Source organism: Galleria mellonella, unplaced genomic scaffold (genome assembly GCF_026898425.1).
Source record: "Galleria mellonella isolate WM207_F2 unplaced genomic scaffold, CSIRO_AGI_GalMel_v1 utg1917, whole genome shotgun sequence".
NCBI lineage: Eukaryota > Metazoa > Arthropoda > Insecta > Lepidoptera > Pyralidae > Galleria > Galleria mellonella.
In genome coordinates this window covers 381,924-405,903 of record NW_026442031.1, presented here as the reverse complement: position 1 = coordinate 405,903, position 23,980 = coordinate 381,924, and the positions used below count along the sequence as shown (strand labels likewise).

The 23,980-nt window shown below is 35.8% G+C and overlaps 1 protein-coding gene across 1 annotated transcript; it reads left to right on the top strand.

Moving 5' to 3' along the window:
- Window positions 1–583: 583 nt before the first annotated feature.
- On the top strand, window positions 584–23,002 carry LOC128200515 (uncharacterized protein K02A2.6-like). The gene is made up of 3 exons (XM_052894150.1): window positions 584–4,947; window positions 14,970–15,182; window positions 22,583–23,002. The coding sequence occupies exons 1-3, from the start codon at window positions 700–702 to the stop codon at window positions 23,000–23,002; spliced, it is 4,881 nt and encodes a 1,626-aa protein (XP_052750110.1). The 5' UTR covers window positions 584–699.
- The last annotated feature ends 978 nt before the right edge of the window (window positions 23,003–23,980 follow it).

Here is a 23,980-nt window from a genome sequence, read left to right as displayed (position 1 = left end):
AATTACTATGCCATTATCTTTTTAAAAAAATATGTAGCTTAACTTTTAAACGTTTGATTTCTTTTTACAACTTAGAATGGCAAACGAGCTGACGGTCCACCTGATGGAAAGTGGTAACCGTCGCCTATAGACATGAGCAGTATTATGGACATAACAGAGAAAACTGTTTCGCCCATGATACCACCCATGCGTTGCCATTCCTGAGGACTCAGGTGTTATTCCTCTGTACCCAGTAAATTCACGCCATGTCCCATCCTTCAAACCGAAACACAGCCATGTAAACACAGCTGCTTCACGGTTGAAACACGAATGGGCCAGAGGTACACAAGTAATCGACTTTTGTACAAAGTCTCCCTCTGGTAATAATAGTTAAAGGTTTTGTATTTCTTATTAAAGATTTTGTTCTATAATATATTTGTAATCTATCGTCGTACGGAAGCTTCTGCCTTTTAGCCTTGAATGAAATTCTACAAATCATTGAAAAGACCAAAATTACCTTTTAACTTTACTGTTAGGGTTGTCACATTTTATTTGAACAAGCAAGGTGTATTGGCTTCTAAGAATCAATATGTTACAACCTCATCGTATACTCTTTTTAAAAAACATATTAACCTCTGACATTTTTTACTGTCTTAGATTTAAATATATACTCTGTCATGTGAAATTGCATTTTATTAAATTGGCGACGAGGATTTTAAAATGAATCCGGAATTAATGGAAGAATTCCTTAAGGTACAACAAAACCAACAAACACAAATAACTAAAATACTGGAATTACTTACACAAACAGTAATACAAGTAAGTGGAACGTCACAGACCCCTACTACGAGTGCAACAGACTCGAGCATATTGACAACATCGTCAAACACAGTCTTAAAAAATTTTAAATGCGATCAATTCAATCCCGCAACAACGGATATACATAATTTCATAGACTACTTTGAAGTCAAATGTAACATATGGGGTGGAGACACTGACAATGTGAAGAGACAATTACTTTTCACATGCCTTAGCCCTGAAATATTCCATGAAGTTAAGGTAGCGTTCACACCGCATTTTGAAACATCGACATATAACGACATTAAAATTAAATTAATTGACCTTTATGGTACTAGAAAAACAAGGTATAAAGCCCTCACTGATTTTTGGAATGCAACACGTCAACAAAACGAGTCAATGACAAATTATGCAAACAGGCTAAAGGAACTGAGTAAGGATTGCAAATATGACAATTTGCTAGAGAGACAATTACGAGATAGATTTGCAACAGGCCTTAATCATGCAGCGTTAGAGATAGACCTAAAACAAAGATGGCCTGACCTGCTTGAGAAAGATGAGACTGGAAAATTAATAGAAGTCACATTCCAACAACTATTTACTTTCGCTCAATCCAGAGAGATAGCAGAATCTGATAACATTGTTAGAAGAATAAGAGACAATAAACATAAACGTACAAACAATAAAAACAATAAAGTTATAAACAGAAAACTCAAAAAAGACCACTGTTTCAGATGTGGAAATAAACAGAAGCATAGTAATGATGAATGCAAAGCTATAAATCATAATTGCAAAGCATGTGACACAATCGGCCATTTCGAATCATGTTGCATTAAAACAGGACGCGCTTTTATTGACAGCAGGCCGCACACACAAAGCATTAAAAGGACTCAAAACACCACTTCATCTCGCTACCAAGACGCGAATGAATCATCATCATCATCATCGTCAACTACTACAGACGACGAATGTAGTGAACAAGGAGTATATCACCTTAACAAGAACAAAGACTGCAAGAGAATAGACCCCATTATCAATGGCATACCCTGTACAATGGATTGGGATACAGGTTCGAAGTTCTCTATTATAAATACAAAATTTTGGAAACAAATTGGATCACCACAATTAAAACGTTCACCACCTCTGAAAGCATATGGAAATAATGATTTTAAACTTAAACCAAGAGGACTAACAGAAGTATCAGTGGAAATACAGGGAAAACAAAAAATTCTTCCTGTCATTGTCATGAAGACTTCAGACCCTATGCTGTTTGGATTAGACTGGAGTGAAATGTTTGGAATGGAATTTCCGGAAGCTGTATATTCTATTAAAGCAATTAATGAACAACAGACACTACAAAACATCCTAACAAATTACGCAACACTTTTCAACAACAAACTTGGTAAAGTAAAAAACTATCAGGTCAACATTCACATTAAACCGGGAACAGAAGCAAAACATTTTCCACCACGTCCTGTAAAATTCAGTATCAAAAAGAACATTGAACTGGAACTAGATCGATTAGTGCAAGAAGGGATTATCACAAAAGTGGATCCTAACATAACACCCGTAGAATGGTCAACTCCAACAGTTAATGTCGTAAAACCTAATGGTCAAATTCGTATTTGCGGTGATTATCGCGTCACAATCAACCCTGCATTAATAACACACCTACATCCAGTACCACTTTTTGACCAATTAAGACAACAGCTTGCAAATGGTGAAAAATTTTCCAAAATTGACTTAAAGGATGCATATCTTCAATTTGAAATTGCCCCTGAATCAAAAAAGTATCTTACAATAACAACACATAAAGGATATTTCCAATACAATCGAATGCCCTTCGGTATTGCAACAGCACCATCAATTTTTCAACATTATTTAGAAAAACTACTAGACAATATCCCGAATACGGCCGTCTACTTCGATGATATTGCAGTAACAGGAAAAAATGACAGCGAACACCTAAGTACTCTGACGTCAGTACTCAAGAGATTGCTAGAAGCTGGCCTCAAAGTTAACTTAAAAAAATGTAGTTTTCTCCAACCCGAAATTGAATATCTTGGACACATAATTGACGCACGTGGTGTACGCCCAACTAAAACAAAAATTGATGCAATCGCTAAAGCTCCAGCGCCAAACAATACTAAAGAACTACGATCTTTTTTAGGAATGGTCAACTTTTACGAGCGATTCATTCCGCACTTACATACACTTTGTTCAGACTTGCACGACTTAACATCTTCACGAAAAAAATGGAAATGGACGAAAGAATTACAAACCGCATTTGAAAAGGTAAAAACCTGCATAACAAAAACAAGACCTCTGATAGCTTATGATGATAAACGAATGCTTTATCTAGCATGTGATGCTTCCGAAAAAGGACTTGGGGCTGTTCTTTTCCACAAAGAACACAATATTGAACAACCGGTCGCATATGCTTCTAGGAAATTAAAACCTGCAGAAAGTAAATACTCTGTAATAGACCGAGAAGCATTAGCTATCTACTTTGGTATCAAAAAATTTGATCAGTTCTTAAGAGGAGTCCGTTTTACATTAATTACTGATCACAAACCTTTAATCTACCTTTTAGGCCCACAAAGAAATCTGCCTAAACTTGTTAATAACAGATTGGTGAGATGGGCGTTAGCAATTGGGTGTTATAATTATCACATTGAGTATCGAAAGGGAGAACACAATATTCTTGCAGACTTTTTGTCAAGAATGCCAAACCCTGACCAAATACCGTCTGAAGGTGAACTGACTGTACATAAAATAGGCACGCGATTGCAAGCGATAAAAATGATTGATTTAACACTTTCAGAGAAACTGATTAAAGAAGAAACAGGAAAAGATCCCGTCCTAAGGGAAGTATCCAATCATATTAAACTTGGCTGGAAGAATCAATGTAATAGTCACCTAAAACCTTACTATCGAAAACGTGAAGAACTTGCCATCGAGAATAAAATTATAATGTGGGGCGGAAGAATTGTAATTCCACAAGGGATACAAAAAGCTGTATTACACTACCTCCACCGCGGCCATCCAGGCACATCTGCTATGCGAGCTCTGGCTAGATTTTATGTCTGGTGGCCCTCCATAGACGAAGATATAGATAGATATATTAAACTTTGCCATAAATGTCAAGAAAACAGGCCGAATGATCCAGAACTCCCTATTTACTCTTGGTCTATCCCAGAAAAAAATTGGGAAAGAATTCATATTGATTTCGCAGGTCCTTTCGAAGGAAAGTATTGGGTAGTAGTTGTTGATGCTTTATCAAAATGGATTGAAGTACGACCAATGACTAAAACTACTACAGTAAAACTATGTGCTAAACTGGATGGAATATTTACTACTTTCGGTCTACCCAAGATTATTGTATCTGATAATGGTCCACAATTTACGTCGCATGAGTTTGAAAATTATTGCAAGCAGTATGGAATCTTACATATTCGGGTATCACCGTACCATCCTCGCTCCAACGGATTAGCAGAACGCCTTGTTCGCACTTTCAAGACCCGGTTATCAGCCAGTAACGAAGACGGAGCTAACTTGAAACAACGCTTAAGAAATTTCCTGTTCAGTTATCGTAATACACCACATTCTACAACAGGTAAATCTCCAGCACAAATAATGTTTGGCCATCAACTAAATTGTGTATTTGACAATCTACGCCCAGATTTAAGAAAAACACTAAATTTCAAACAACTTCAAACTAACTTACATGGAGATCAGCCTTTAAAAGAATTTAAGAGTGGTGACCCAGTTTATATACGCACGCGAAATGAATCAACTTGGCATCCTGCTACTGTAACATTACGTACTCACCGTTATTCGTACCTAGTTCAAACACCTGATGGTGTGGAAAAACGAAGACATGCAGATCATATACGTTCTCGAGCAATTGATGAAGCTGAAAGTACCAAAATAGGAGGAATGGTTAAAGAACCATCTCAAGACTCACAAGCGAGTATGACTCCATTACAGGCCCCAACATCAGAAATTCAGGAACCTTCTCCAGAGCAAACTCAAGCAAATGCTCCAATTACACCGTTACAAACATCACCCTGTGAGCTACCACAAGAATGGCAACAATTGACATCAATACCACTTACTAAAGAGGCATATTCTACGGCCGAGGAAACAGCCGTACCATTGCGTCGTAGTGTACGTACCAGACGCCCTCCGAGACGACTACTTTATGATTAAGAAACATTGTAGAGACAGACAAACATTGTATATAAATCATATTCATTGGGGAGTAATGTTACAACCTCATCGTATACTCTTTTTAAAAAACATATTAACCTCTGACATTTTTTACTGTCTTAGATTTAAATATATACTCTGTCATGTGAAATTGCATTTTATTAAACAATACACAACAATACGTTGGACACTCAGGAAGTTTTGCGACACTAAACAAAAAATGTTCTATAGGTAAATATATTTTTATTACATCTTTTCAATGTACTCTCCACCAGCCTCTGTACAAAGTTTCATGCGTCTGAACTAGTTTTCGAAACACTTTTTTCAGTCCACCGCAGACACCTCGTTTACAGCCTGCTCGAACGCTGAGAGCGCATCATCTAACGACGAAAATTGTTTCCCTTTGAGCTGATTTTTTATTTTTGGGAATAAGAAGAAGTCACACGGTGCTAGGAGGCTAGTCAGGGCTGTAAAGAGGGTGATCCAGGAGTTTGACCGGTGTGCTGTCTAGGAAGTCCCTCGTTTTGATTGCGGTGTGGGCGGGCATTATCGTGGTGGAGCAGTAGCTCGCGGAGCCCTGTGTTTGGTCGCTTGTTGCTCACAACAGAGAAAACTTTTGCCAAGCATTTGGTAGTATACCATTTGGCGTTAATGCTTCTTTCGTTTCGTAAAGGAATTGACACCAAGTAGCTAATCAAATTGAAAAAGCTCGCGATCAAAATCTTCCCCCCGCTTCTAGGTTGCTTTACTTTGGTAGGCGTTAATTCGTTTTGAAACACCCAAACCGTCGACTGGCGCTTTGTTTCTGGATCGTATTGATAAATCCAGGATTCACTTACCTGTAACGATGTCGTAAACACGCCGAGACGAGCCTGCTTCAAAATTGTCTATCATATCAAGGCACTATTCCACTCTTGCCTGTTTCTGAACATCGATGAGGTTGTGCGGCACCCAGCGTGAAACTATCCTTCGCACCCATAGATGCACGTGTAGAATCTCGTGAAGGCTTCCTGATCCAATTTGCTGAATCTCTTGGTATGTAATTCGTCTATTGTCTTGGATCAAATTTTTCACTGCTAGCACGCTTTGTACAAAAGTCGATTGCTTCGGTACCTCTGTCCCATTCGTGTTTCAACTGTAAAAGAGTTGTGTTTTCATGGCTGTGTTTCGGTTTGAAGGGTGGGATATGGCGTGAATTTACTGGGAATGTTAAATTTTAGATAAGTTCACAACCCTATTGAGTCGAATTGATTCTCAGAAACAGCTAAGTTGCTACCGAAGCAGTCAATTGTACAAGGCGATCATAAATATAACATCGGACAAGTGTATCTGGACAAAGCGAGAACGGTGTGAATTGTTACACAGTAGCTATTTAGAGGTAAATATTTTGGTCGGTCTATTGTGAACTATTGTACGTGCCCGCGGGACGTCTGCTGTATCGACAGGTAGTGTATCGAATCGCTTTTTAAATGCGAAGCCCACTGATTTTTTGGTAAATACCATGTGCATTTTATTCTGTATAAATTGTGATTTTAACTGAAACGAAATTAGCATTACTAATAAAATAATTTTAACTATTATTTATTTATTATTATAATGCATTTATGTACATAATATAATTTCCTAAAGAGGGTTGACGTCAGGCAGGTGGCCGGTCGTGAAACTAAAAACCATATCTTTTTGTAATATGAATAAAATCATATTACGCCGACCCCAAATGATTGAGATAAGGGTAGGAAGATTTTTTTATGTACATAATATATAGTTGTTACAATGTTCTTATGTAAAGTAAGTACATGAAACCCTGTTTGGGTGTAGGAAAATTATATTGATAGGTAGCTAATATACATGAGTTGATGTCAATGTAGATTAAACAAAATAAACAACAATTTAAAATATCATAAAAATAATTTGAACATTTACACAATATCATAAAAAGAAACTAAATATATCCTCATTTTGATAGTTTGCTTAGTAGGTATTCTCTTCTTTTCATTTAAGAGTTTCCTCTTGTCGGTGCAACCAATTCATGCATCTTCTTCCAGCCAGCTCTATCCCAGGCCATATCCTTGATCTCCCTATATGACATGACACCTAGTGTTTCTTTTATCTGTCCCATGTAGTTATTCCTCGGTCTTCCTCTTCCTCTTTCCCTCGTAGGTATTTACGAATACAAAATAGATACTTGCTCCAATCTGTACACTGGTGACCGTTTATAAGTCAAATCACTCACGATGCATAAATTTGAGTTTTTTTTATGATGTACAATATTTTTTTATGTAATTAGGTGAACAAACACTATTTTTTTTTATTCTACTTAGAATGGCAAACAAGCTGACGGCCCACCTGATTGAAAGTGGTAACCGTCGCCTATAGACATGAGCAGTACCATGGACATAATAGAGTATACTGTTTCGCCCATGATACCCCCCATGCGTTGCCATTCCTGAGGACTCAGGTGTTATTCCTCTGTATCCAGTAAATTCATGCCATATCCCACCCTTCAAACCGAAACACAGTTATACAAACACAACTGCTTCACGGTTGAAACACGAATGGGACAGAGGTACCCAAGCAATCGACTTTTGTACAAAGTCTCCCTCTGGTACACTAAGTAAATATTTAACGTTTACTTTTATGTATAATAATTATAATTATTTCGGATGATATCTGTAGGTTTTTTTTTTTATTTTTATTTACTTTAATTGACGCATAAGAGCTGTTTACGGTATCGCGTCTGTCCATGGTATCCCTTATGAATTGCCACTTCTATGTACTATGGTGTCAAGTCAACAATGGTGTAATTATTGCAACTGTATGTAAAAAACTTTTAATCCGAACGTGTCAATGTAACTTGAAAAGCTGTTCAACTCTACGCTTCAGTACGTTAAAGCCACTTGCTAATATAAAAACTGCATTGTTTACGCATTAAAAGGAACCTTTTACACTTGCGTAACAATTCGTAGCTACGCACAATGCGAGGTGGGCGGTCCATTGGACACACCTGATGGAGATGTGCCTTTATGATGCCATTGTCTGGATTTTTGTATGAATATTTTTTATTAAAATTATCTTCGTTAACTTTAAACGGATACTGAAATTCATTTTGTCGTCGTAATAAGGAAATAGGCAAGTTAGCTACTTGTGTTGGAATTAATTGTATTGTACTTACAAGAAAATAAGTTAATTTTTTTATACCACTGAGGTGGCAAACAAGCATACGGTCCATCTGATGGTAAGCGGTTACCGTAGCCTATGAACTCCTGCAATACCAGAGGTATTACGCGCGCGTTGCCGACCCTGAAGAAACCTCTTTACGCTCCTTTTGAAGAACCCCAAGCTGTAGTCTCATGGGAAAACCGCGGCAGGGAGCTCATACCATAACCTAAGTGTTCGTGGGAGAAAACATCTCTGAAACCGCGTTGTACGCGACCATTAAGGCTGTAGGGTATGAGGGTGAACTCCCTGTCGACGGCGACCTGTACGATGATAGAAAGTGGTCGTGGGCATCATATTGAATAATTTCTCTAAGCACAATCCGTTGTACAAGCGGAAATTATGTAATTAATTAGTATTAATTAAATTATTATAATCGCCTTGTGCTCCCCAAATAGAATGCACCACTCTTTTCTTTCCCGTGGATGTCGTAAGAGGCGACAATGGGAACTTAAACTCTAGGAATGGACAGCTGACCCTCTTAAAACAACACTAAAACCTAACTGCGGTTGCTAGCCCTCCTGCCAAGCGTGGCAACTACTGGCAAAACCTCCTGTAGAGTGAAACCTATGTTTAGCAGTCGAGAATGAATGCCTTGTACGATGCTGGTGATGAGAAAAAGCGACTAGTTCTCTCTATTGAAAATTAGTGTGCCCCTACAGGATGCCTTATGTACAACTTGTCCATTTTATATTGTTACAACTATACATGGCATTTAAATAAATATAAATACATATAAATAAAATTATCTAATAATAATAATAATATTATTTATAATTATCTAATAATAATAAATCATTTCTCAGTTTTTTTTTTTTTTATACAACTTAGAATGGCAAACAAGCTGACGGCCCACCTGATGGAAAGTGGTAACCGTCGCCTATAGACATGAGCAGTACCATGGACATAACAGAGTATACTGTTTCGCCCATGATCCCGCCCATGCGTTGCCATTCCTGAGGACTCAGGTGTTATTCCTCTATACCCTGTAAATTCACGCCATATCCTACCCTTCAAACCGAAACAGAGCCATGCAAACACAACTACTTTACGGTTGAAACACGAATGGTACAGAGGTACCCAAGCAATCGACTTGTGTACAAAGTCTCCCTTAACCACAGTTAATATAATTATCCAATCGTCCTGTTGAAGAAAATTCTAAATACACACTTTAACTGTACCGAATGACTTAACATTTTAATTTAAAACGTAACTCCATCACAAGCATCTACTTGTACTAACCACAAAAACACGTCAACTATAGTATTTTATTATGCATACATTACTGCCCATCCCTAGAAGCACTTAGTTTGAAGATAATAGGAACACATCGTCATGAGTAGGTGACCGTGATCCACTTCTTTTCTAGGCCTCTTTGAAATTAGTCAACGATAAATAATAGCATTGTAATGACGTGCAACGTTATTCACAGTTTGTGGCCTGACAGAATATTGTGATGCTAAATTACTAGAAGCTGAGTCGATTGAAAACGCTAGATGGTCCCGGCATCATTCGTTCCTTCCCTGTGAGTGTAGTAAAAGCGGACTAAGGGAGGGCGAGGGATGGGCAGCAGCGTCCCTTATAAAACATCTAAAAAGCTTAACTGCGGTTGCCAGTCCGCTTGCCAAGCGTGGTAACTACTAGCAAAACCCCTTAGGGGAGGCTTATGTTCAGCAGTGGACTGTTAAAACTTGCCAAGCGTGACAACTACTGGCAAAACACCCCAAGGGCGAGGCTTACGTTCAGCAGTGGATAGTTAAGGGCTGATATGATGATGATTTACATATATATGACAACAATAAACTAGAGGGAGATTTTGTACACAAGTCGATTGCTTGGGTACCTCTGTCCTATTCGTGTTTCAACCATGTAGCAGTTGTGTTTGCATGACTGTGTTTCGGTTTGAAGGGTGGGATATGGCGTGAATTTACTGGGTACAGAGGAATAACACCTGAGTCCTCAGGAATGGCAACGCATGGAGGGTATCATGGGCGGAACAGTATACTCTGTTATGTCCACGGTACTGCTCATGTCTATAGGCGACGGTTACCATTTTCCATCAGGTGGGCCGTCAGTATGTTTGCCATTCTAAGTTGTAAAAAAAAAACTAAATAAAAGCTACCACATATTGTTAACGAAAATTGATTTAGTTATAGAAAAAATCACTAGTTTACTACAATCATTGAATTAATAATATCCGATAGTTTTACTTAAATAAATGGTGCTTTCTTATATCTTATATCGTCTAACAACTTTTTTTTTTACAATTAACTTCTTGTATTTTTTCGTCTTTACAAATATGCGTCTCTATTGCTCATTTTTCTAAGTCGGAATGTCATCCGCAATACAATGATACAGCAGAAAGGTAATACATACATCCCTCTCTCTCGCACACTGACCGTCTCTTTCACTTAAAGATGCGATCATGTATTCTTTTAAAATTATAGTTGCGTTACAATATATGCATACTTTTTCAACGTAAATAGTTCTACATATGTAAAATGGAAATAATAAGAGAATAATTTTTTTTTATACAACTTAGAATGGCAAACAAGCTGACGGCCCACCCGATGGAAAGTGGTAACCGTCGCCTATAGACATGAGCAGTACCATGGACATTACAAAGAAAACTGTTTCGCCCATGATACCCCCCATGCGTTGCCATTCCTGAGGACTCAGGTGTTATTTCTCTGTACCCTGTAAATTCACGCCATATCCCACCCTTCAAACCGAAACACAGCCATGCAAACACAGCTGCTTCACGGTAGAAATACGAATAGGACAGAGGTACCTAAGCAATCGACTTTTGTACAAAGTCTCCATCTGGTGATTCTATCGACTGAATAAGATTTCTTAAAATCTTTACAGAATTTACAACAAAATATAAACGAACTAAGAATTTTCTACTATTTGGAAGTAGCTTAAACAATAGAGACGCTTCAATTATTGACTGAAGCATTGGAACAGTGGCTCTTTCTTCTTCCCGGTCTAGTTATTACAATGGTGATCCGGTCTCCCCCGCTGCACTACCATTGTCTAGAGGTGGTCCGAATTTATACTTGTACTAAACTGAGTTTATTTAACTAGTCTATCATTTTGAGATTATTACTGTTTTTTGTCTTACTTTTAAATGACCAAAATATTTGCTGTGGATAATGGGGTAGTCAGAGGTATTTATTACATAGGCGATGTAAGATTCGATTGGACGAAATTTCTCTGACCTTATTAGATTCCGCTAAAATTTAGTCTTTTTATAAATAACTATTCAAGTTGTGAGCTTAGTTTTTTTTATACAACTTAGAATGACAAACAAGCTGATGGCCCACCTGATGGTAAGTGGTAACCGTCGCCTATAGACATGAGCAGTACCATGAACATAACAGAGTATACTGTTTCGCCAATAATACCCCCCATGTAAAATATTCGCCAATAATATCCCCATACCCTGGATATACTATGGAATTAATACATAAAAAAATAATTTTCCAAATCGGTTTATAACTGATGGACTTATGAGATAATAAAAATAGAAAAATGCAATCGAATTGGGCACCTTTTTTTTTTAAGTCGGTTGGAAACAAGGTTAATCGTGCATGCCTCGGCCGAGACCGGCGTCATAGCTCAATTAAAATATTATAGGATCGGATGCCATCTCTGTGCTGAAGTAGCAGACCGGTAAACCAATTCACGGTTCAGTGTACGCGCCATTCTCAGGCGCAAAATGTTCCGACTTTGAGGTGACTATGTCGCGCGCTCCACTTCCATTTTGGGTTAACGCCGGTCAATTTTATAAAATAGAACAAATACGCTCACTACTGCAATCCCTAATTGGGTGGTCGGAGGTGTTTGTCGAGTGTTGCCATCGTTGTAAACATAATTCTCGACATGTCCACATCTCGCCGAGCATATAGAATTCAAAATGACAGAAAGTGAACTTACCGCTATCACTCTGACAAATTTGGTTGTTTTAAAGCTTTATGTCACCGTAATTGCTAGCAATAAACGTTTTTTTTTTTTTTGTTTTTTTTTTAATGAATTTTAATGGAATGGTAGCCCCGCCTGCGCTGTCGGTATACACTGGCGGGTCACCAGTGAAGGATGATAGGTGAGGATGAAAGAGTAAGTCAGTATGCCCATCCTGACAAATACACCTGAAATTCAGCACGACGGTTTCCTGAGGGGACCACGTGGAGGTCGACCTGACGTGGTATATTGCTAGCAATGGGAGTGGTAGTGCGCATTACTAACAATCCCCCCCCCCCCACAATATACACTATTAGGTCGATCATCTTATGGTCACCTAGATGACTACCTATATAAATTCGTTACGATGGACCTACTGGCCTGTCATCGTGATTATCATCGTTCCTCACTGATGCCTCATTAGCGTATATTGATAGCGCAAGCAATGTGATAGGCAGAGAAATATTAAATTTTTATATAGTAAAAAATAAATTTAAAAACAGTGAAACAAACTGCAAGTATTTTAAATTATGTTATCGTACTCAATATAATGAAATTATATGAAGCAATTACAAACACAAACAGTGAATTATAAAAAGAATTCACCGGAAAATTTGTTGGTTTAATTTGGTGGCATGTTTCGAAGTGTAAAGCATAGACATCTGTTTTTTTTTTTATACAACTTAGAATGGCAAACAAGCTGACGGCCCACCTGATGGAAAGTGATAACCGTCGCCTATAGACATGAGCAGTATTATGTACATAACAGAGTATACTGTTTCGCCCATGACACCCCCCATGCGTTGCCATTCCTGAGGACTCAGGTGTTATTCCTCTGTACCCAGTAAATTCACGCCATATCCCATCCTTCAAACCGAAACACAGCCATGCAAACACAACTGCTTCACGGTTGAAGCACGAATGGGACAGAGGTACCCAAGCAATCGACTTTTGTACAAAGTCTCCCTCTGGTAACTATATTTTAACAATGTTAACTAGATCAAAGCCATATTTTTTGTATAGAGAATTCGTGTCACATCATTTACCACTTTAATACGGTGCTCTACGGATACGATTTGCATAAATTAATTGGCGGCACTCTCGAATTAATATGCTTATAAATCAAATCTATCAAAATATACAACGTGGCCGCTAAAATACGGGGCTTTCCTTTATTTTATTAGAAAATAACCAGTTTATGTTCGCTGCTGTATAATAATTTAATTAGGATTTATGGATGCGGCGAAATTTCACATACGACTGAAAAAAGTCGTGTTAAATATTTATTATATATATATATATATATATATATATATATATATATATATATATATATATATATATATATATATATATATAAATATTTAGTGTATATATATATATATATATATACACACTAGATCGTCTAGCTGATAACTCAGTAAAATAGTATAGTAGGCTCAAAAATAATTAATACATTTTCTATTCAATCTCAATTTAGTAAATCATTCAGTTATGATGAACGAAGGTAGTCGATCCTTGCTAATATCTATAAATTGACGGCGAGCTTGTCTGTTTGTTTCTATGGAATAACAGAGTATACTGTTTCGCCCATGATACTCCCCATGCGTTGCCATTCCTGAGGACTCAGGTGTTATTCCTCTGTACTCTTGGCGTTTTAACGGCCGTAACCGTACCATTATGAAATTTTGTATTAACTTACTATGATGTGATCAATCCAAAAATGCTCTCCAGTTACGTGGATAAATACGTGCGCATGCGCATAAATACTAATTTAGTAATTAATATATTAATTTACTGATTTTTTATTATGCAATTTAGAATGGTAACAAGCTGACAGCCTACCTGATGGAAAGTGATAACCGTCGCCTATAGATTTGAGCAGTACTATGGAATAACAGAGTATACTGTTTCGGACATGATACTCCCCATGCGTTGTCGTTCCTGAGGACTCAAGTACTATTCCTCTGTACCCAGTAAATTCATTACCATATACCACCCTTTAAACAGAAACACATCCATGCAAACAACTTTTTCACGGTAGAAACGCGAATAGGACCGAGGTGCCCAAGCAAACGACCTTTGTACAAAGTCTCCATCTGGTGATTTTTTTTATATCTGTACTTCATACAGTCTTTTTTTAAATAATAATAATTAGAGATGTGCCGATTAGCCGACTAGCCGACTAGTCGGCCAAGCCGATCACGGTTTCGGTGATTTCCGTAACACTTCGTTTACTGCTGATTCGCGCGTAAATCGCAAACGCCGCCCGCGAACGTGTCGGATCGTGTTTTGTTTACTTCGTATTGTTTTTTTCTCGTAAGGTTAAGTGTAACCAATGCCAAATAATAATAACTACAAGTATGAACAACCATATTAAGTACCGACATCTAACCCTGATACCTCAGTTAGGTTCCGCTAGTAAATGTTCGAACACAGTCGATTCCTCCCAATCGCAAAACAAAGCAGAAGAACTACCTACAATAGAACCTACTCCATCAACTTCGAAGGTCATTTTACTCATATGTCAGAAAAGCCAAGAAAATACTGAAGATAGTTTTGCTGTACAATGGTCACGTTAAGACTCAGGATCAAGAGATGATTACACTTGACAACCAGTCGTTATCAATTGTTGAAAATATCGCCTTTAGAAACTTGATGAGAAAAGTTAAACTACAATAAAACATATCGGACAGAAAATATTTCAAAATGTGTATGACTGATTGATTATGAAATAAAAATATTAATAATTTCAAGGGTTTTATTTAATATAATTCCAATAATAATAATAAACCGGATAGTCGGCGCCGAATAGTTGCCGACTAGTCGTCGACTATGACAGTGGCCGACTAGTCGTCGACTATGACAGTGGCCGACTAGTCGTCGACTATGACAATGGCCGACTAGTCGTCGACTATGACAGTGGCCGACTAGTCGTCGACTATGACAGTGGCCGACTAGTCGTCGACTATGACAGTGGCCGACTAGTCGTCGACTATGACAGTGGCCGGATAGTCGGCTTTACCTAACTAGTCGACATATCTCTAATAATAATATTTATTACCATTTTTACGAATATGGTATAATGATTATAATTATATTTTATGTTAATTTAATATTTTAATGTTAAACCGTGTCAATCGTTAAGTGTACATTGCTGAACATAGGCCTTTTGCATAAGGGACGATTTGTTAGTTGATCCCAACTTGGCTGGCGAGCAGGTAATCGCAGTAAGTCTTTGATAATATTTTATTTATTTATTTATTTATAAAAGACACACCAACAATACGCTCACAACAATTAAGCAGACAATGTACAATGTTATAAGTAAGTAAAAAGTGAAAAACTACTATTAAAAAATGCTTAAAATTAAGTTTACTTGAACAAAAACATCTCACTCCTCACTACCAAGCTTAAGGCCATATGAACACATCAATTAAATGTGTATACAGCTCTCACAGATAAGCGTCAATGTATACTAAGTAACAATTATACAATTAGAGAAGACCTAACTACCAATCTATGTTTTAAGAGAGATATTGCTGTCCATCTCTCGACCCTTAGTGGCCTTTTACAACACCGACGAAATTTTACGAAACCGACGACGAAAAAAATAACGGTGGCCTATTCTATGCCAAGACCACATGGAAATTTTAAGGTTATATTATGTCTATAACTAATATATAATATATGTGAGCATTCGGGGGGAAAGGGATTGTTAGCGATAGAGTTTGATAGCCCCATTGCTAGCAATACTCGTATGTCCTATTAGGTCGACCTCCACGTGGTACCCCTGGAAACCATCGTGAACAATTCTCGTTGAATTCGTCACGATGGGCTAACTGGCCTGCTTCATCCTCACCTGTCATTCTTCACTGGTGCCCCGCCAGTGTATACCGATAGCGCGGGTGGGGTTACCATTCCATTATTGCCCATTAAAAAAATGTGTGCATTTGTAATGTTAGTTTAATTTGTAAATACATACATACATACATATCTGTCACGCCCGTCTCCCATTAGGGTAGGTAGAAACAATGGAACGCCAAATGCTTCGATTCAAACACTATAATACTATAATAATAAATATACGAGTACAAATATGACATTGCATGTAAATAAATATAACATATTTTAAAACGGTTATTTGTTTAAAATTATTTTGTTTAGTATGCGTGCGACTGCCAACACTCGAAGATTGACTACTATTATTACTAAGAAACTTCTAGTATTAAGACTTCGAGTGTTGGCAGTCGCACATATACTAATGTTAGCGGAATTAAACAAAATAATTTTAAACAAATAACCAGTGATTTTCGATTTCGGATTTCTGTAAAATAATACTCGTACCTAATTTAAAATGTTTTAAAATGTACAAGTATTGTTGATAAAAAAAAATATTTAACTGGTCACTACCAACTGTTTCTTTTCCTAACTAGGATAATACCTTTACTTACACCACAAACATGTGTTTAATAACAAAAAAGACACCATATTTTACCAACAAACCATTATTAAAAGAAAAAAGGGAAACATGTGTAAATTTAAGCGTGAAAGTGGAAGAGAATAAGTGTTTTGTGCAACTAATAATTTGTTTAAAAACGATAATTATTTTTTTGTATAAAAGAAAGACCAGTGAAGAAAGAATGATTCGTTTCGTTCATTTGTAAAATTGCTAAAATGAGCAATGCGGCCACCACGTGTCCACATCGTTTGTATTGTATCGAGAAATTAGTAAAGGAACAAAATACTTGATAATAGATTTGTCGTTAAAGGAATAAAACTTGTTTTTTTTTTTAATATACTTATATTAGTAATTTACATATAATATAATATTATTTTTATACCTATCTCAGGCGCCAGTCTCTCACAATTATATTTATAATTTGATTACTTTAATATAAACATGTGTCATTGTATTTCACTGTGATGAATTGTGAAGAGAAAATAAATCTATTTATTATTATTAATGTTGACACGTTAATGTGTAAAGATTCTAAAATCACAGTAAATCGGTACGGCTTTGCGTATCTTCAAATGGTTTTTAAAATTTATGTCCAAATATGAATTACCAATAATTACTTTATTGGTAATTCATATTTGGACATAAATTTTATATTATATATATTACTTTACTAGTTTATAAGTATATATACTTGTAAACTAGTTATGCCCGCTACTTCGTCCACATGAGAATAGAAATAACTAACATCATCTTGGGTATTCTTTATCTACATATTTTATGTACTAAATCACTTATAATATATATATATTAGGTTTAGATTATATAGATAGTGCCTCGAGCTTTAAAAATCGGTCAACTTTTCGTCAGCTAATTGTCAATTATTGGCTGACAAAAAAAAATAATTGTCAAACATTATAAGACGAAAAATAAAACTAATAAAGAAATCACTTATAACTGGTAACTATAAATATATAAATAAATGTTCACATTTTGTTCGCGCCATTTTTAGTGTTGCAAGTAGGTTTGGGAAAAAATTCCCCACACAAGTGAATTAAAATTTCCGAAATTAGGTGGATTGTTTTCAATAACAATTGAATTGATTTTAATTATTATTTGTGTTGTGTGCTATTTTGTTTACAAAATATAAATATAATATTTATATAGGTAAGTACATAGAGATATTATTGAATAGGTATTATGCAGACTTTGTTATTTGACCGATTGTTTTTTAAATAAAAATCTAAAAATTCGTATACACTTTAAATATGGATCCGGTGTCAGAATTAATAAAAATGGCCGCTATTTTTATTTTTCTTATTTGACCAGTTGCATTCAGAATCGATATCAAGTGATCCTTATACCCTTCAAATATGGATTTGATGTCAAAATTTATCATATTACCGCCATTTTTATTTAAAGTTATAAAAGTATTTATTTGAATGAAGGTTAACAAAATAGTATTAAGAAATTAATCACAGATAAAATACATTTAAATATTTTTTACATTTAGTCAACTTACAATTAATTATTCATTCTCATAGGTAGGTATTTCCAAAAACTAGCAAAATAAAAAATTTGGCTATATTTATAGTATACATGGATCCACAATTAGGTACCTGTTTCCAACCTTCACTTTAAAATTTTACTCTTTTTTAAAGCAATATAAATAAAGCTAAATATTATAAAGGGTTATTTATTTATTTATTTATTTTTATTTATTCATAGGAAAACCAGGGTTATACCAGAGCAAAAAGATACAGTTTAGGATCACACAATAAGCCACTAATAGGTTTTCACAAATAACAACAATATAGGTAAAAGGCGCTGTACACAAAGCAACAAAAATAGGAGTTAACAAATAAAAATAAAATAAAAATAAAAAAGTTAAAAAATAAAAATACGAACAAACAAGAGGAACGAAAAAAAAATGATGAATAAAATACAAAGTAAAAATTAATTACAAGTGTTTTATTAAAATATCCATACAATAGTTATTCAAACTGACTATGAATAAAAAATTGCCTACTTAGTTGGCCTCTCACTGATATTATGTTTTTCGAAAATAGATCTATATTAAGACTTTTAGAAATAGTATTATCCTAATAATATTTTAAGGTACGACCTTCACCTATTTATCTTATTCTAAAGTAATAATTTCTAATCTGGTAACACTATTATGTACACAATTTTATGAAAAAGATGACTCGCTTTTTTGAAGCACTTTTATGGAGACCAAAGATTTCAGAATAGAATAAATGGAATGCATAATTCGCATAGTGTTGCTCGTTGTGTTTATGACATTGCCAATGCGTTAGAGAGGGATAGATATATAAAAACGCATCTGCCTTTCGACTAGTCCGTAGAAGTCAAATTCATCAAGATATGTCACTTAATTTTATTGGCCGTATAACCCTACCAAATTCAGATACAACCTGCTTGCATACTTTCTAAATAAACTGTGTCGAATATATAATTTAGTAATGTAAAATTTGTCATTGACAAATAATTGATATATCAAACATTTTCTATACACTAGCCTGCTATGAATTGAGAAAAATAACAACTGATGGTATATTTGGTATCTTTTGTCCTCTTTCTACTAATTATATTTGCATAAGAAGAAAGGAGGCAACCGTATGATTTACAGTTTTTATTTTATCATCCCTTCTATGTAATTCCTTAGACGGAGACACTTTATTTATATATTATAATTCAAGATATTTTTTTTAATGGATGATAATGGAATGGTAACCCGCGCTATCGGTATACACCGGCGGGGCACCAGTGAAGGATGATAGGTGAGGATGAAGCAGGTCAGTTAGCCCATCGTGACGAATTCAACGAGAATTGTTCACGATGTTTTCCAAGGGGAACCAAGTGGAGGTTGACCTAATAAGGCATATTGCTAGCAATGGAGCTGTCAAACTGCATTGCTAACCATCCCTTTCCCCCCTAATTCAAGATATTAAGTTATACCAAAATGTACATAGTACACTTTGTTTTATTTCTTGATTAACATTCTAGTCCGCGATTAGAGCGATTTTTATTAGTAATCAATCAGTATGTATTAAAAATTATTTATTTATTTATTTATTTAACTCTTTATTGCACCATAAATAAAAATATACAATGACAAGTGAATAATTCAAATGAAATACAGTAACATAAATACAGATTGAAATATACACATAAAGGTACAAAAGGCGGTCTTATCGCTAGGGCAATCTCTTACAGACAACCTTTAGTTAAGGGAGAACAGATAGAAATGGGCAGGTGGCGCAAGAGTGAATCAACAATTTTCGTGTACAAAATAAAAAATTATTCAATTGTTTCTGTCAACGATGCCATACTTCAATAATTAGAATTGACACTCTTAAGCTGAAATAATAATACAAGTTGAAACTTTAACAACATTTAATTATAATTAAATAAAAAACGGAACCCTAATAGGATCTTACCAGAGGGAGACTTTGTACAAAAGTCGATTGCTTGAGCACCTCTGTCCCATTCGTGTTTCAACCGTGAAGCAGTTGTGTTTGCATGGCTGTGTTTCGGTTTGAAGGGTGGGATATGGCAGTGAATTTACAGGGTACAGAGGAATAACACCTTAATCCTCAGGAATGGCAACGCATGGGTGGTATCACGGGCGAAACAGTATACTCTGTTATGTCCACGGTACTGCTCATGTCTATAGGCGACGGTTACCACTTTCCATCAGGTGGACCGTCAGCTTGTTTGCCATTCTAAGTTGCATAAAAAAAAATTAACATCGATATTATTCCAATTCATTACTGATTTGAGATGAAAAACGAGCAATCCACGCGACTGGTTAGATCTGGAGAGTTCGCGCTTGGCCGCTCACGTGGTATGTTGTTTAATAACCCTTGTATATGCACTTATTACGCTATTTGCTATTCCTTACTATTGTATGAAATGTGAAGAGGAAAGAACTAGACTTCATTTATTATAATTTAAATAATGTAATTCATTCGATTTTAAAATATACGAATAATTATCATTACCTTATCAGCATTTTACTGTCCACTGCTGGACGTAAGTCTCCCACTTGGATATATATTTCTTTATATTGCTATTTAGGTATAAAAATTTTTTTGGATCCTGGTTTGCCTTTGTTAAATAATTTATTATTATTATTATTGCTTATGATAAATATATAAGAAATTGGACATTTGGAACAACTTTTTGTATTTAAAAAATAAAACATTTTATTTTACAGATTAATATAGGTATGAACAGTATCGTATCAGCTCTTCTGTCCTGTACTGTCCACTGCTAAACATGAGGCTTAACCATGAGGGGAGTTTTGACAGTAATTGCCACGCTAAGCCAGCGGAGTAGCAACCGCAGTTAGGTTGAGCTCGGAATGAGCTCCCTGCCGAGGTTTTCCCAAGAGCCTACAGCATGGGGTTCTTCAAAAGGGGGGTAAAGAGGTTTCTTCAGGGTCGGCAACGCGCGCGTAATACCTCTGGTATTGCAGGTGTTCATAGGCTACGGTAACCACTTACCATCAGGTGGGCCGTACGCTTGTTTGCCACCTCAGTGGTATAACAAAAAAAGTTTTAGAGATGTTTTAAAACAGTCGCTGTTGCTTACTCGCCTCTTACGACATCGATGGCCTATCCTATGCCGGGATCACACGACACTCGTCTTAACAAAGTTTAAAATCAGCCGTATATAATCTTATGGGGGAATCAATAAAGCATATCTACTATCTATCTATCTTTATTTCCGTTTATCCTTGAATGTTTTTTTTTTTTAACCGGCAAAAACTAAATTGGTTTACTCAACTGTACCCTTGCTCTTTGGCAAGGGTCCGTTAGCGGTGGAAGTGTCCACCGTCACGGTTCAAAAATGGTAAACTGTGAACAAACAAACAACATTTTTTAGCCACAGAAGAAAGGTACCTTAACCATTGTGATTACGGTAAGTAAGTTGTAAACTTTATTGCACCCGTTCACTAGTTACAGCTAAATTCTGCTCGGGTTGGCGGCGTACTTTGACTGTAATGTTTGGTAACAAATATGTATATAAACTACAAAATTTTTTTACAAAAATCAATGTTGGTGCATCCTCGTGATATAGTCACAGAATATTTGAAATTAGACAAGTAGGGATGGTAGATAGACGTAAATTGTATGTTTAATAGCAACTGAAGATTTCCTGTAATAGAATATTAGAAGTAATACAAAAGTCGATTGCTTGGGCACCTCTGTCCCATTCGTGTTTCAACCATGAAGCAGTTGTGTTTACATGGCTGTGTTTCGGTTTGAAAGGTGGGACATGGCGTGAATTTACTGGGTACAGAGGAATAACACCTGAGTCCTCAGGAATGGCAACACATGGGGGGTATCATGGGCGAAACAGTATACTCTGTTATGTCCATGGTACTGCTCATGTCTATAGGTGACGGTTACCACTTTCACTTTACATCAGGTAGGCCGGGCAGCTTGTTTGCCATTCTAAGTCGTATAAAATATATATATATATATATATATATATATATATATATATATATAGAGGTACTAGAGGAGGAACATTCTTCTAATATTTTAGTAAGTGTGCTGAAGTCGATATTTGATGAGTGGCAAATTACAGAAAAAATTGTGACAATAGTATTCGATAATGCTCCGAATATAAAGAAAGTTATTTCTGAATATTTAAGTAAGAGGAACCGCTGCTGTGTAGCTCACACTTTGAACTTGGCTATCACTGAATATAAGAAAGCTAACCTTTAATTTATGGAAATTATAAATAAATGCCAATCCATAGTCACATATTTCAAACAAAGCTACAAAGCGTCTTACAAACTTATGGAAATGCAACGTACAATGGATATGGAATGTATCAAATTAAAACAAGATGTCCCAACACGCTGGGATTCTACATACTTAATGCTAGATAGAATGCTCAAAATTAAAACTGCTTTATCAGCAATTATGTATTCTTGGTTCACCAAATAATTTACAAAACTTTGAATGGGAAGTGGTTCACGAATGGGTAGATCTTTTAAGACCTCTTGAAAAACTTACTGCAGCCATATCCGGAGAGAAATATCCAACATTGTCTTCAGTGATTCCTTTGATTAGAAATGTTCAAGAATTAAAAGAATCTTTATTAGATGCTGTTGATAAATGGTTAAGTATTTTAGAATCAAACAAAACTGCAGCTAAATCTACCTACTTGGATTCGAGATTTAAGAAAATTGGTTTTTGCGTAGAATCTAATGCTGATAGGGCTATACAATCCGTTATTGGTGAAATTGAATCTACCTATATATCCACAAATTTAGATAATATCAGAACAGAATCGGAGTCTTCATCGTCAAACCGCAACCAGAAAATAAGGACGTAAATGATTTATGGGAGTGTTTTGATGCAAAACTTTCGGAACGTACTTCAAATCAAACATCATTAGCCTCGGCTATTATCATGACGAAACAATACAATTTTTTTTTTTGAGAAAACGAATACATATATTCTATGTAAAATTAATATTATTTTATTCGTTTTAAAATTTTGGTCACTCGAGTTTTATATTCCGAGTGACTCGAGTCAATAAAAATCACTCGAGTTTTATCTTCACTCTAGTGGCATTCGAGTGAGTAAGTTATCAGTACCGAGTGACTCGAGTGAAAAAAAATCTCTCGAGTCCCATCACTAAGCCAAACAATATAATATTTTACTAATCTAGCGAAAGATGCTCAGACGTAGTGTTGCCATCACCTAAATTGCCGACACCGAATAAACACGGCCAAAATCCCGGTTGAATCCCGTTTGAGCGAAGTATTATATGATTGTTTCCACGGACACTTCTGAAAAAATATTTTTCGTAACAAACGTAAAAATATTGTTATATAAACACAGGGTTGTTGTGGATGAATTTGTAACGTAGATTCACTTCAACTGATATCCTACCTACCTTTAACACCTACCTATAACAAAAAAAATGTATTTGCCCTGTCAACAAAAACTTTTGAGTATAAATTAAATTTGTATCCTTATTTAAGGAATAAATTAGATTTGCATGCCTACATTTTTAAGGCAATTAAACAGATGCCAAAAAGTTTTGTCACATGGCCCTTATAATGTCAAATGTCTGTTTAAAGCAAATAAATATTTCATTTCATTTCATTTCATTTCATTTCATTTCGTTTAATTTCGTTTCATTTCGTTTCATTTCGTTTCATTTCGTTTCATTTCGTTTCATTTCGTTTCATTTCATTTCATTTCATTGAAAAACTACTGCCGGACGGCCCCCGGACGCCCTTCAAACTAGGACAAATCCGGGAAATTCCGGACGGATAGCAGTCTTATTCAGAGGCATTGCTCA

Coding starts and splice junctions, on each gene's coding strand:
- LOC128200515 (XM_052894150.1), top strand. CDS start 700: ATGAATCCGGAATTAATGGAAGAATTCCTTAAGGTACAACAAAACCAA. Junction 4,948..14,969: donor CCGTACCATTGCGTCGTAGT/GTACGTACCAGA, acceptor TAAACCGGATAG/TCGGCGCCGAATAGTTGCCG. Junction 15,183..22,582: donor ACTATGACAGTGGCCGGATA/GTCGGCTTTACC, acceptor CTGCTTTATCAG/CAATTATGTATTCTTGGTTC.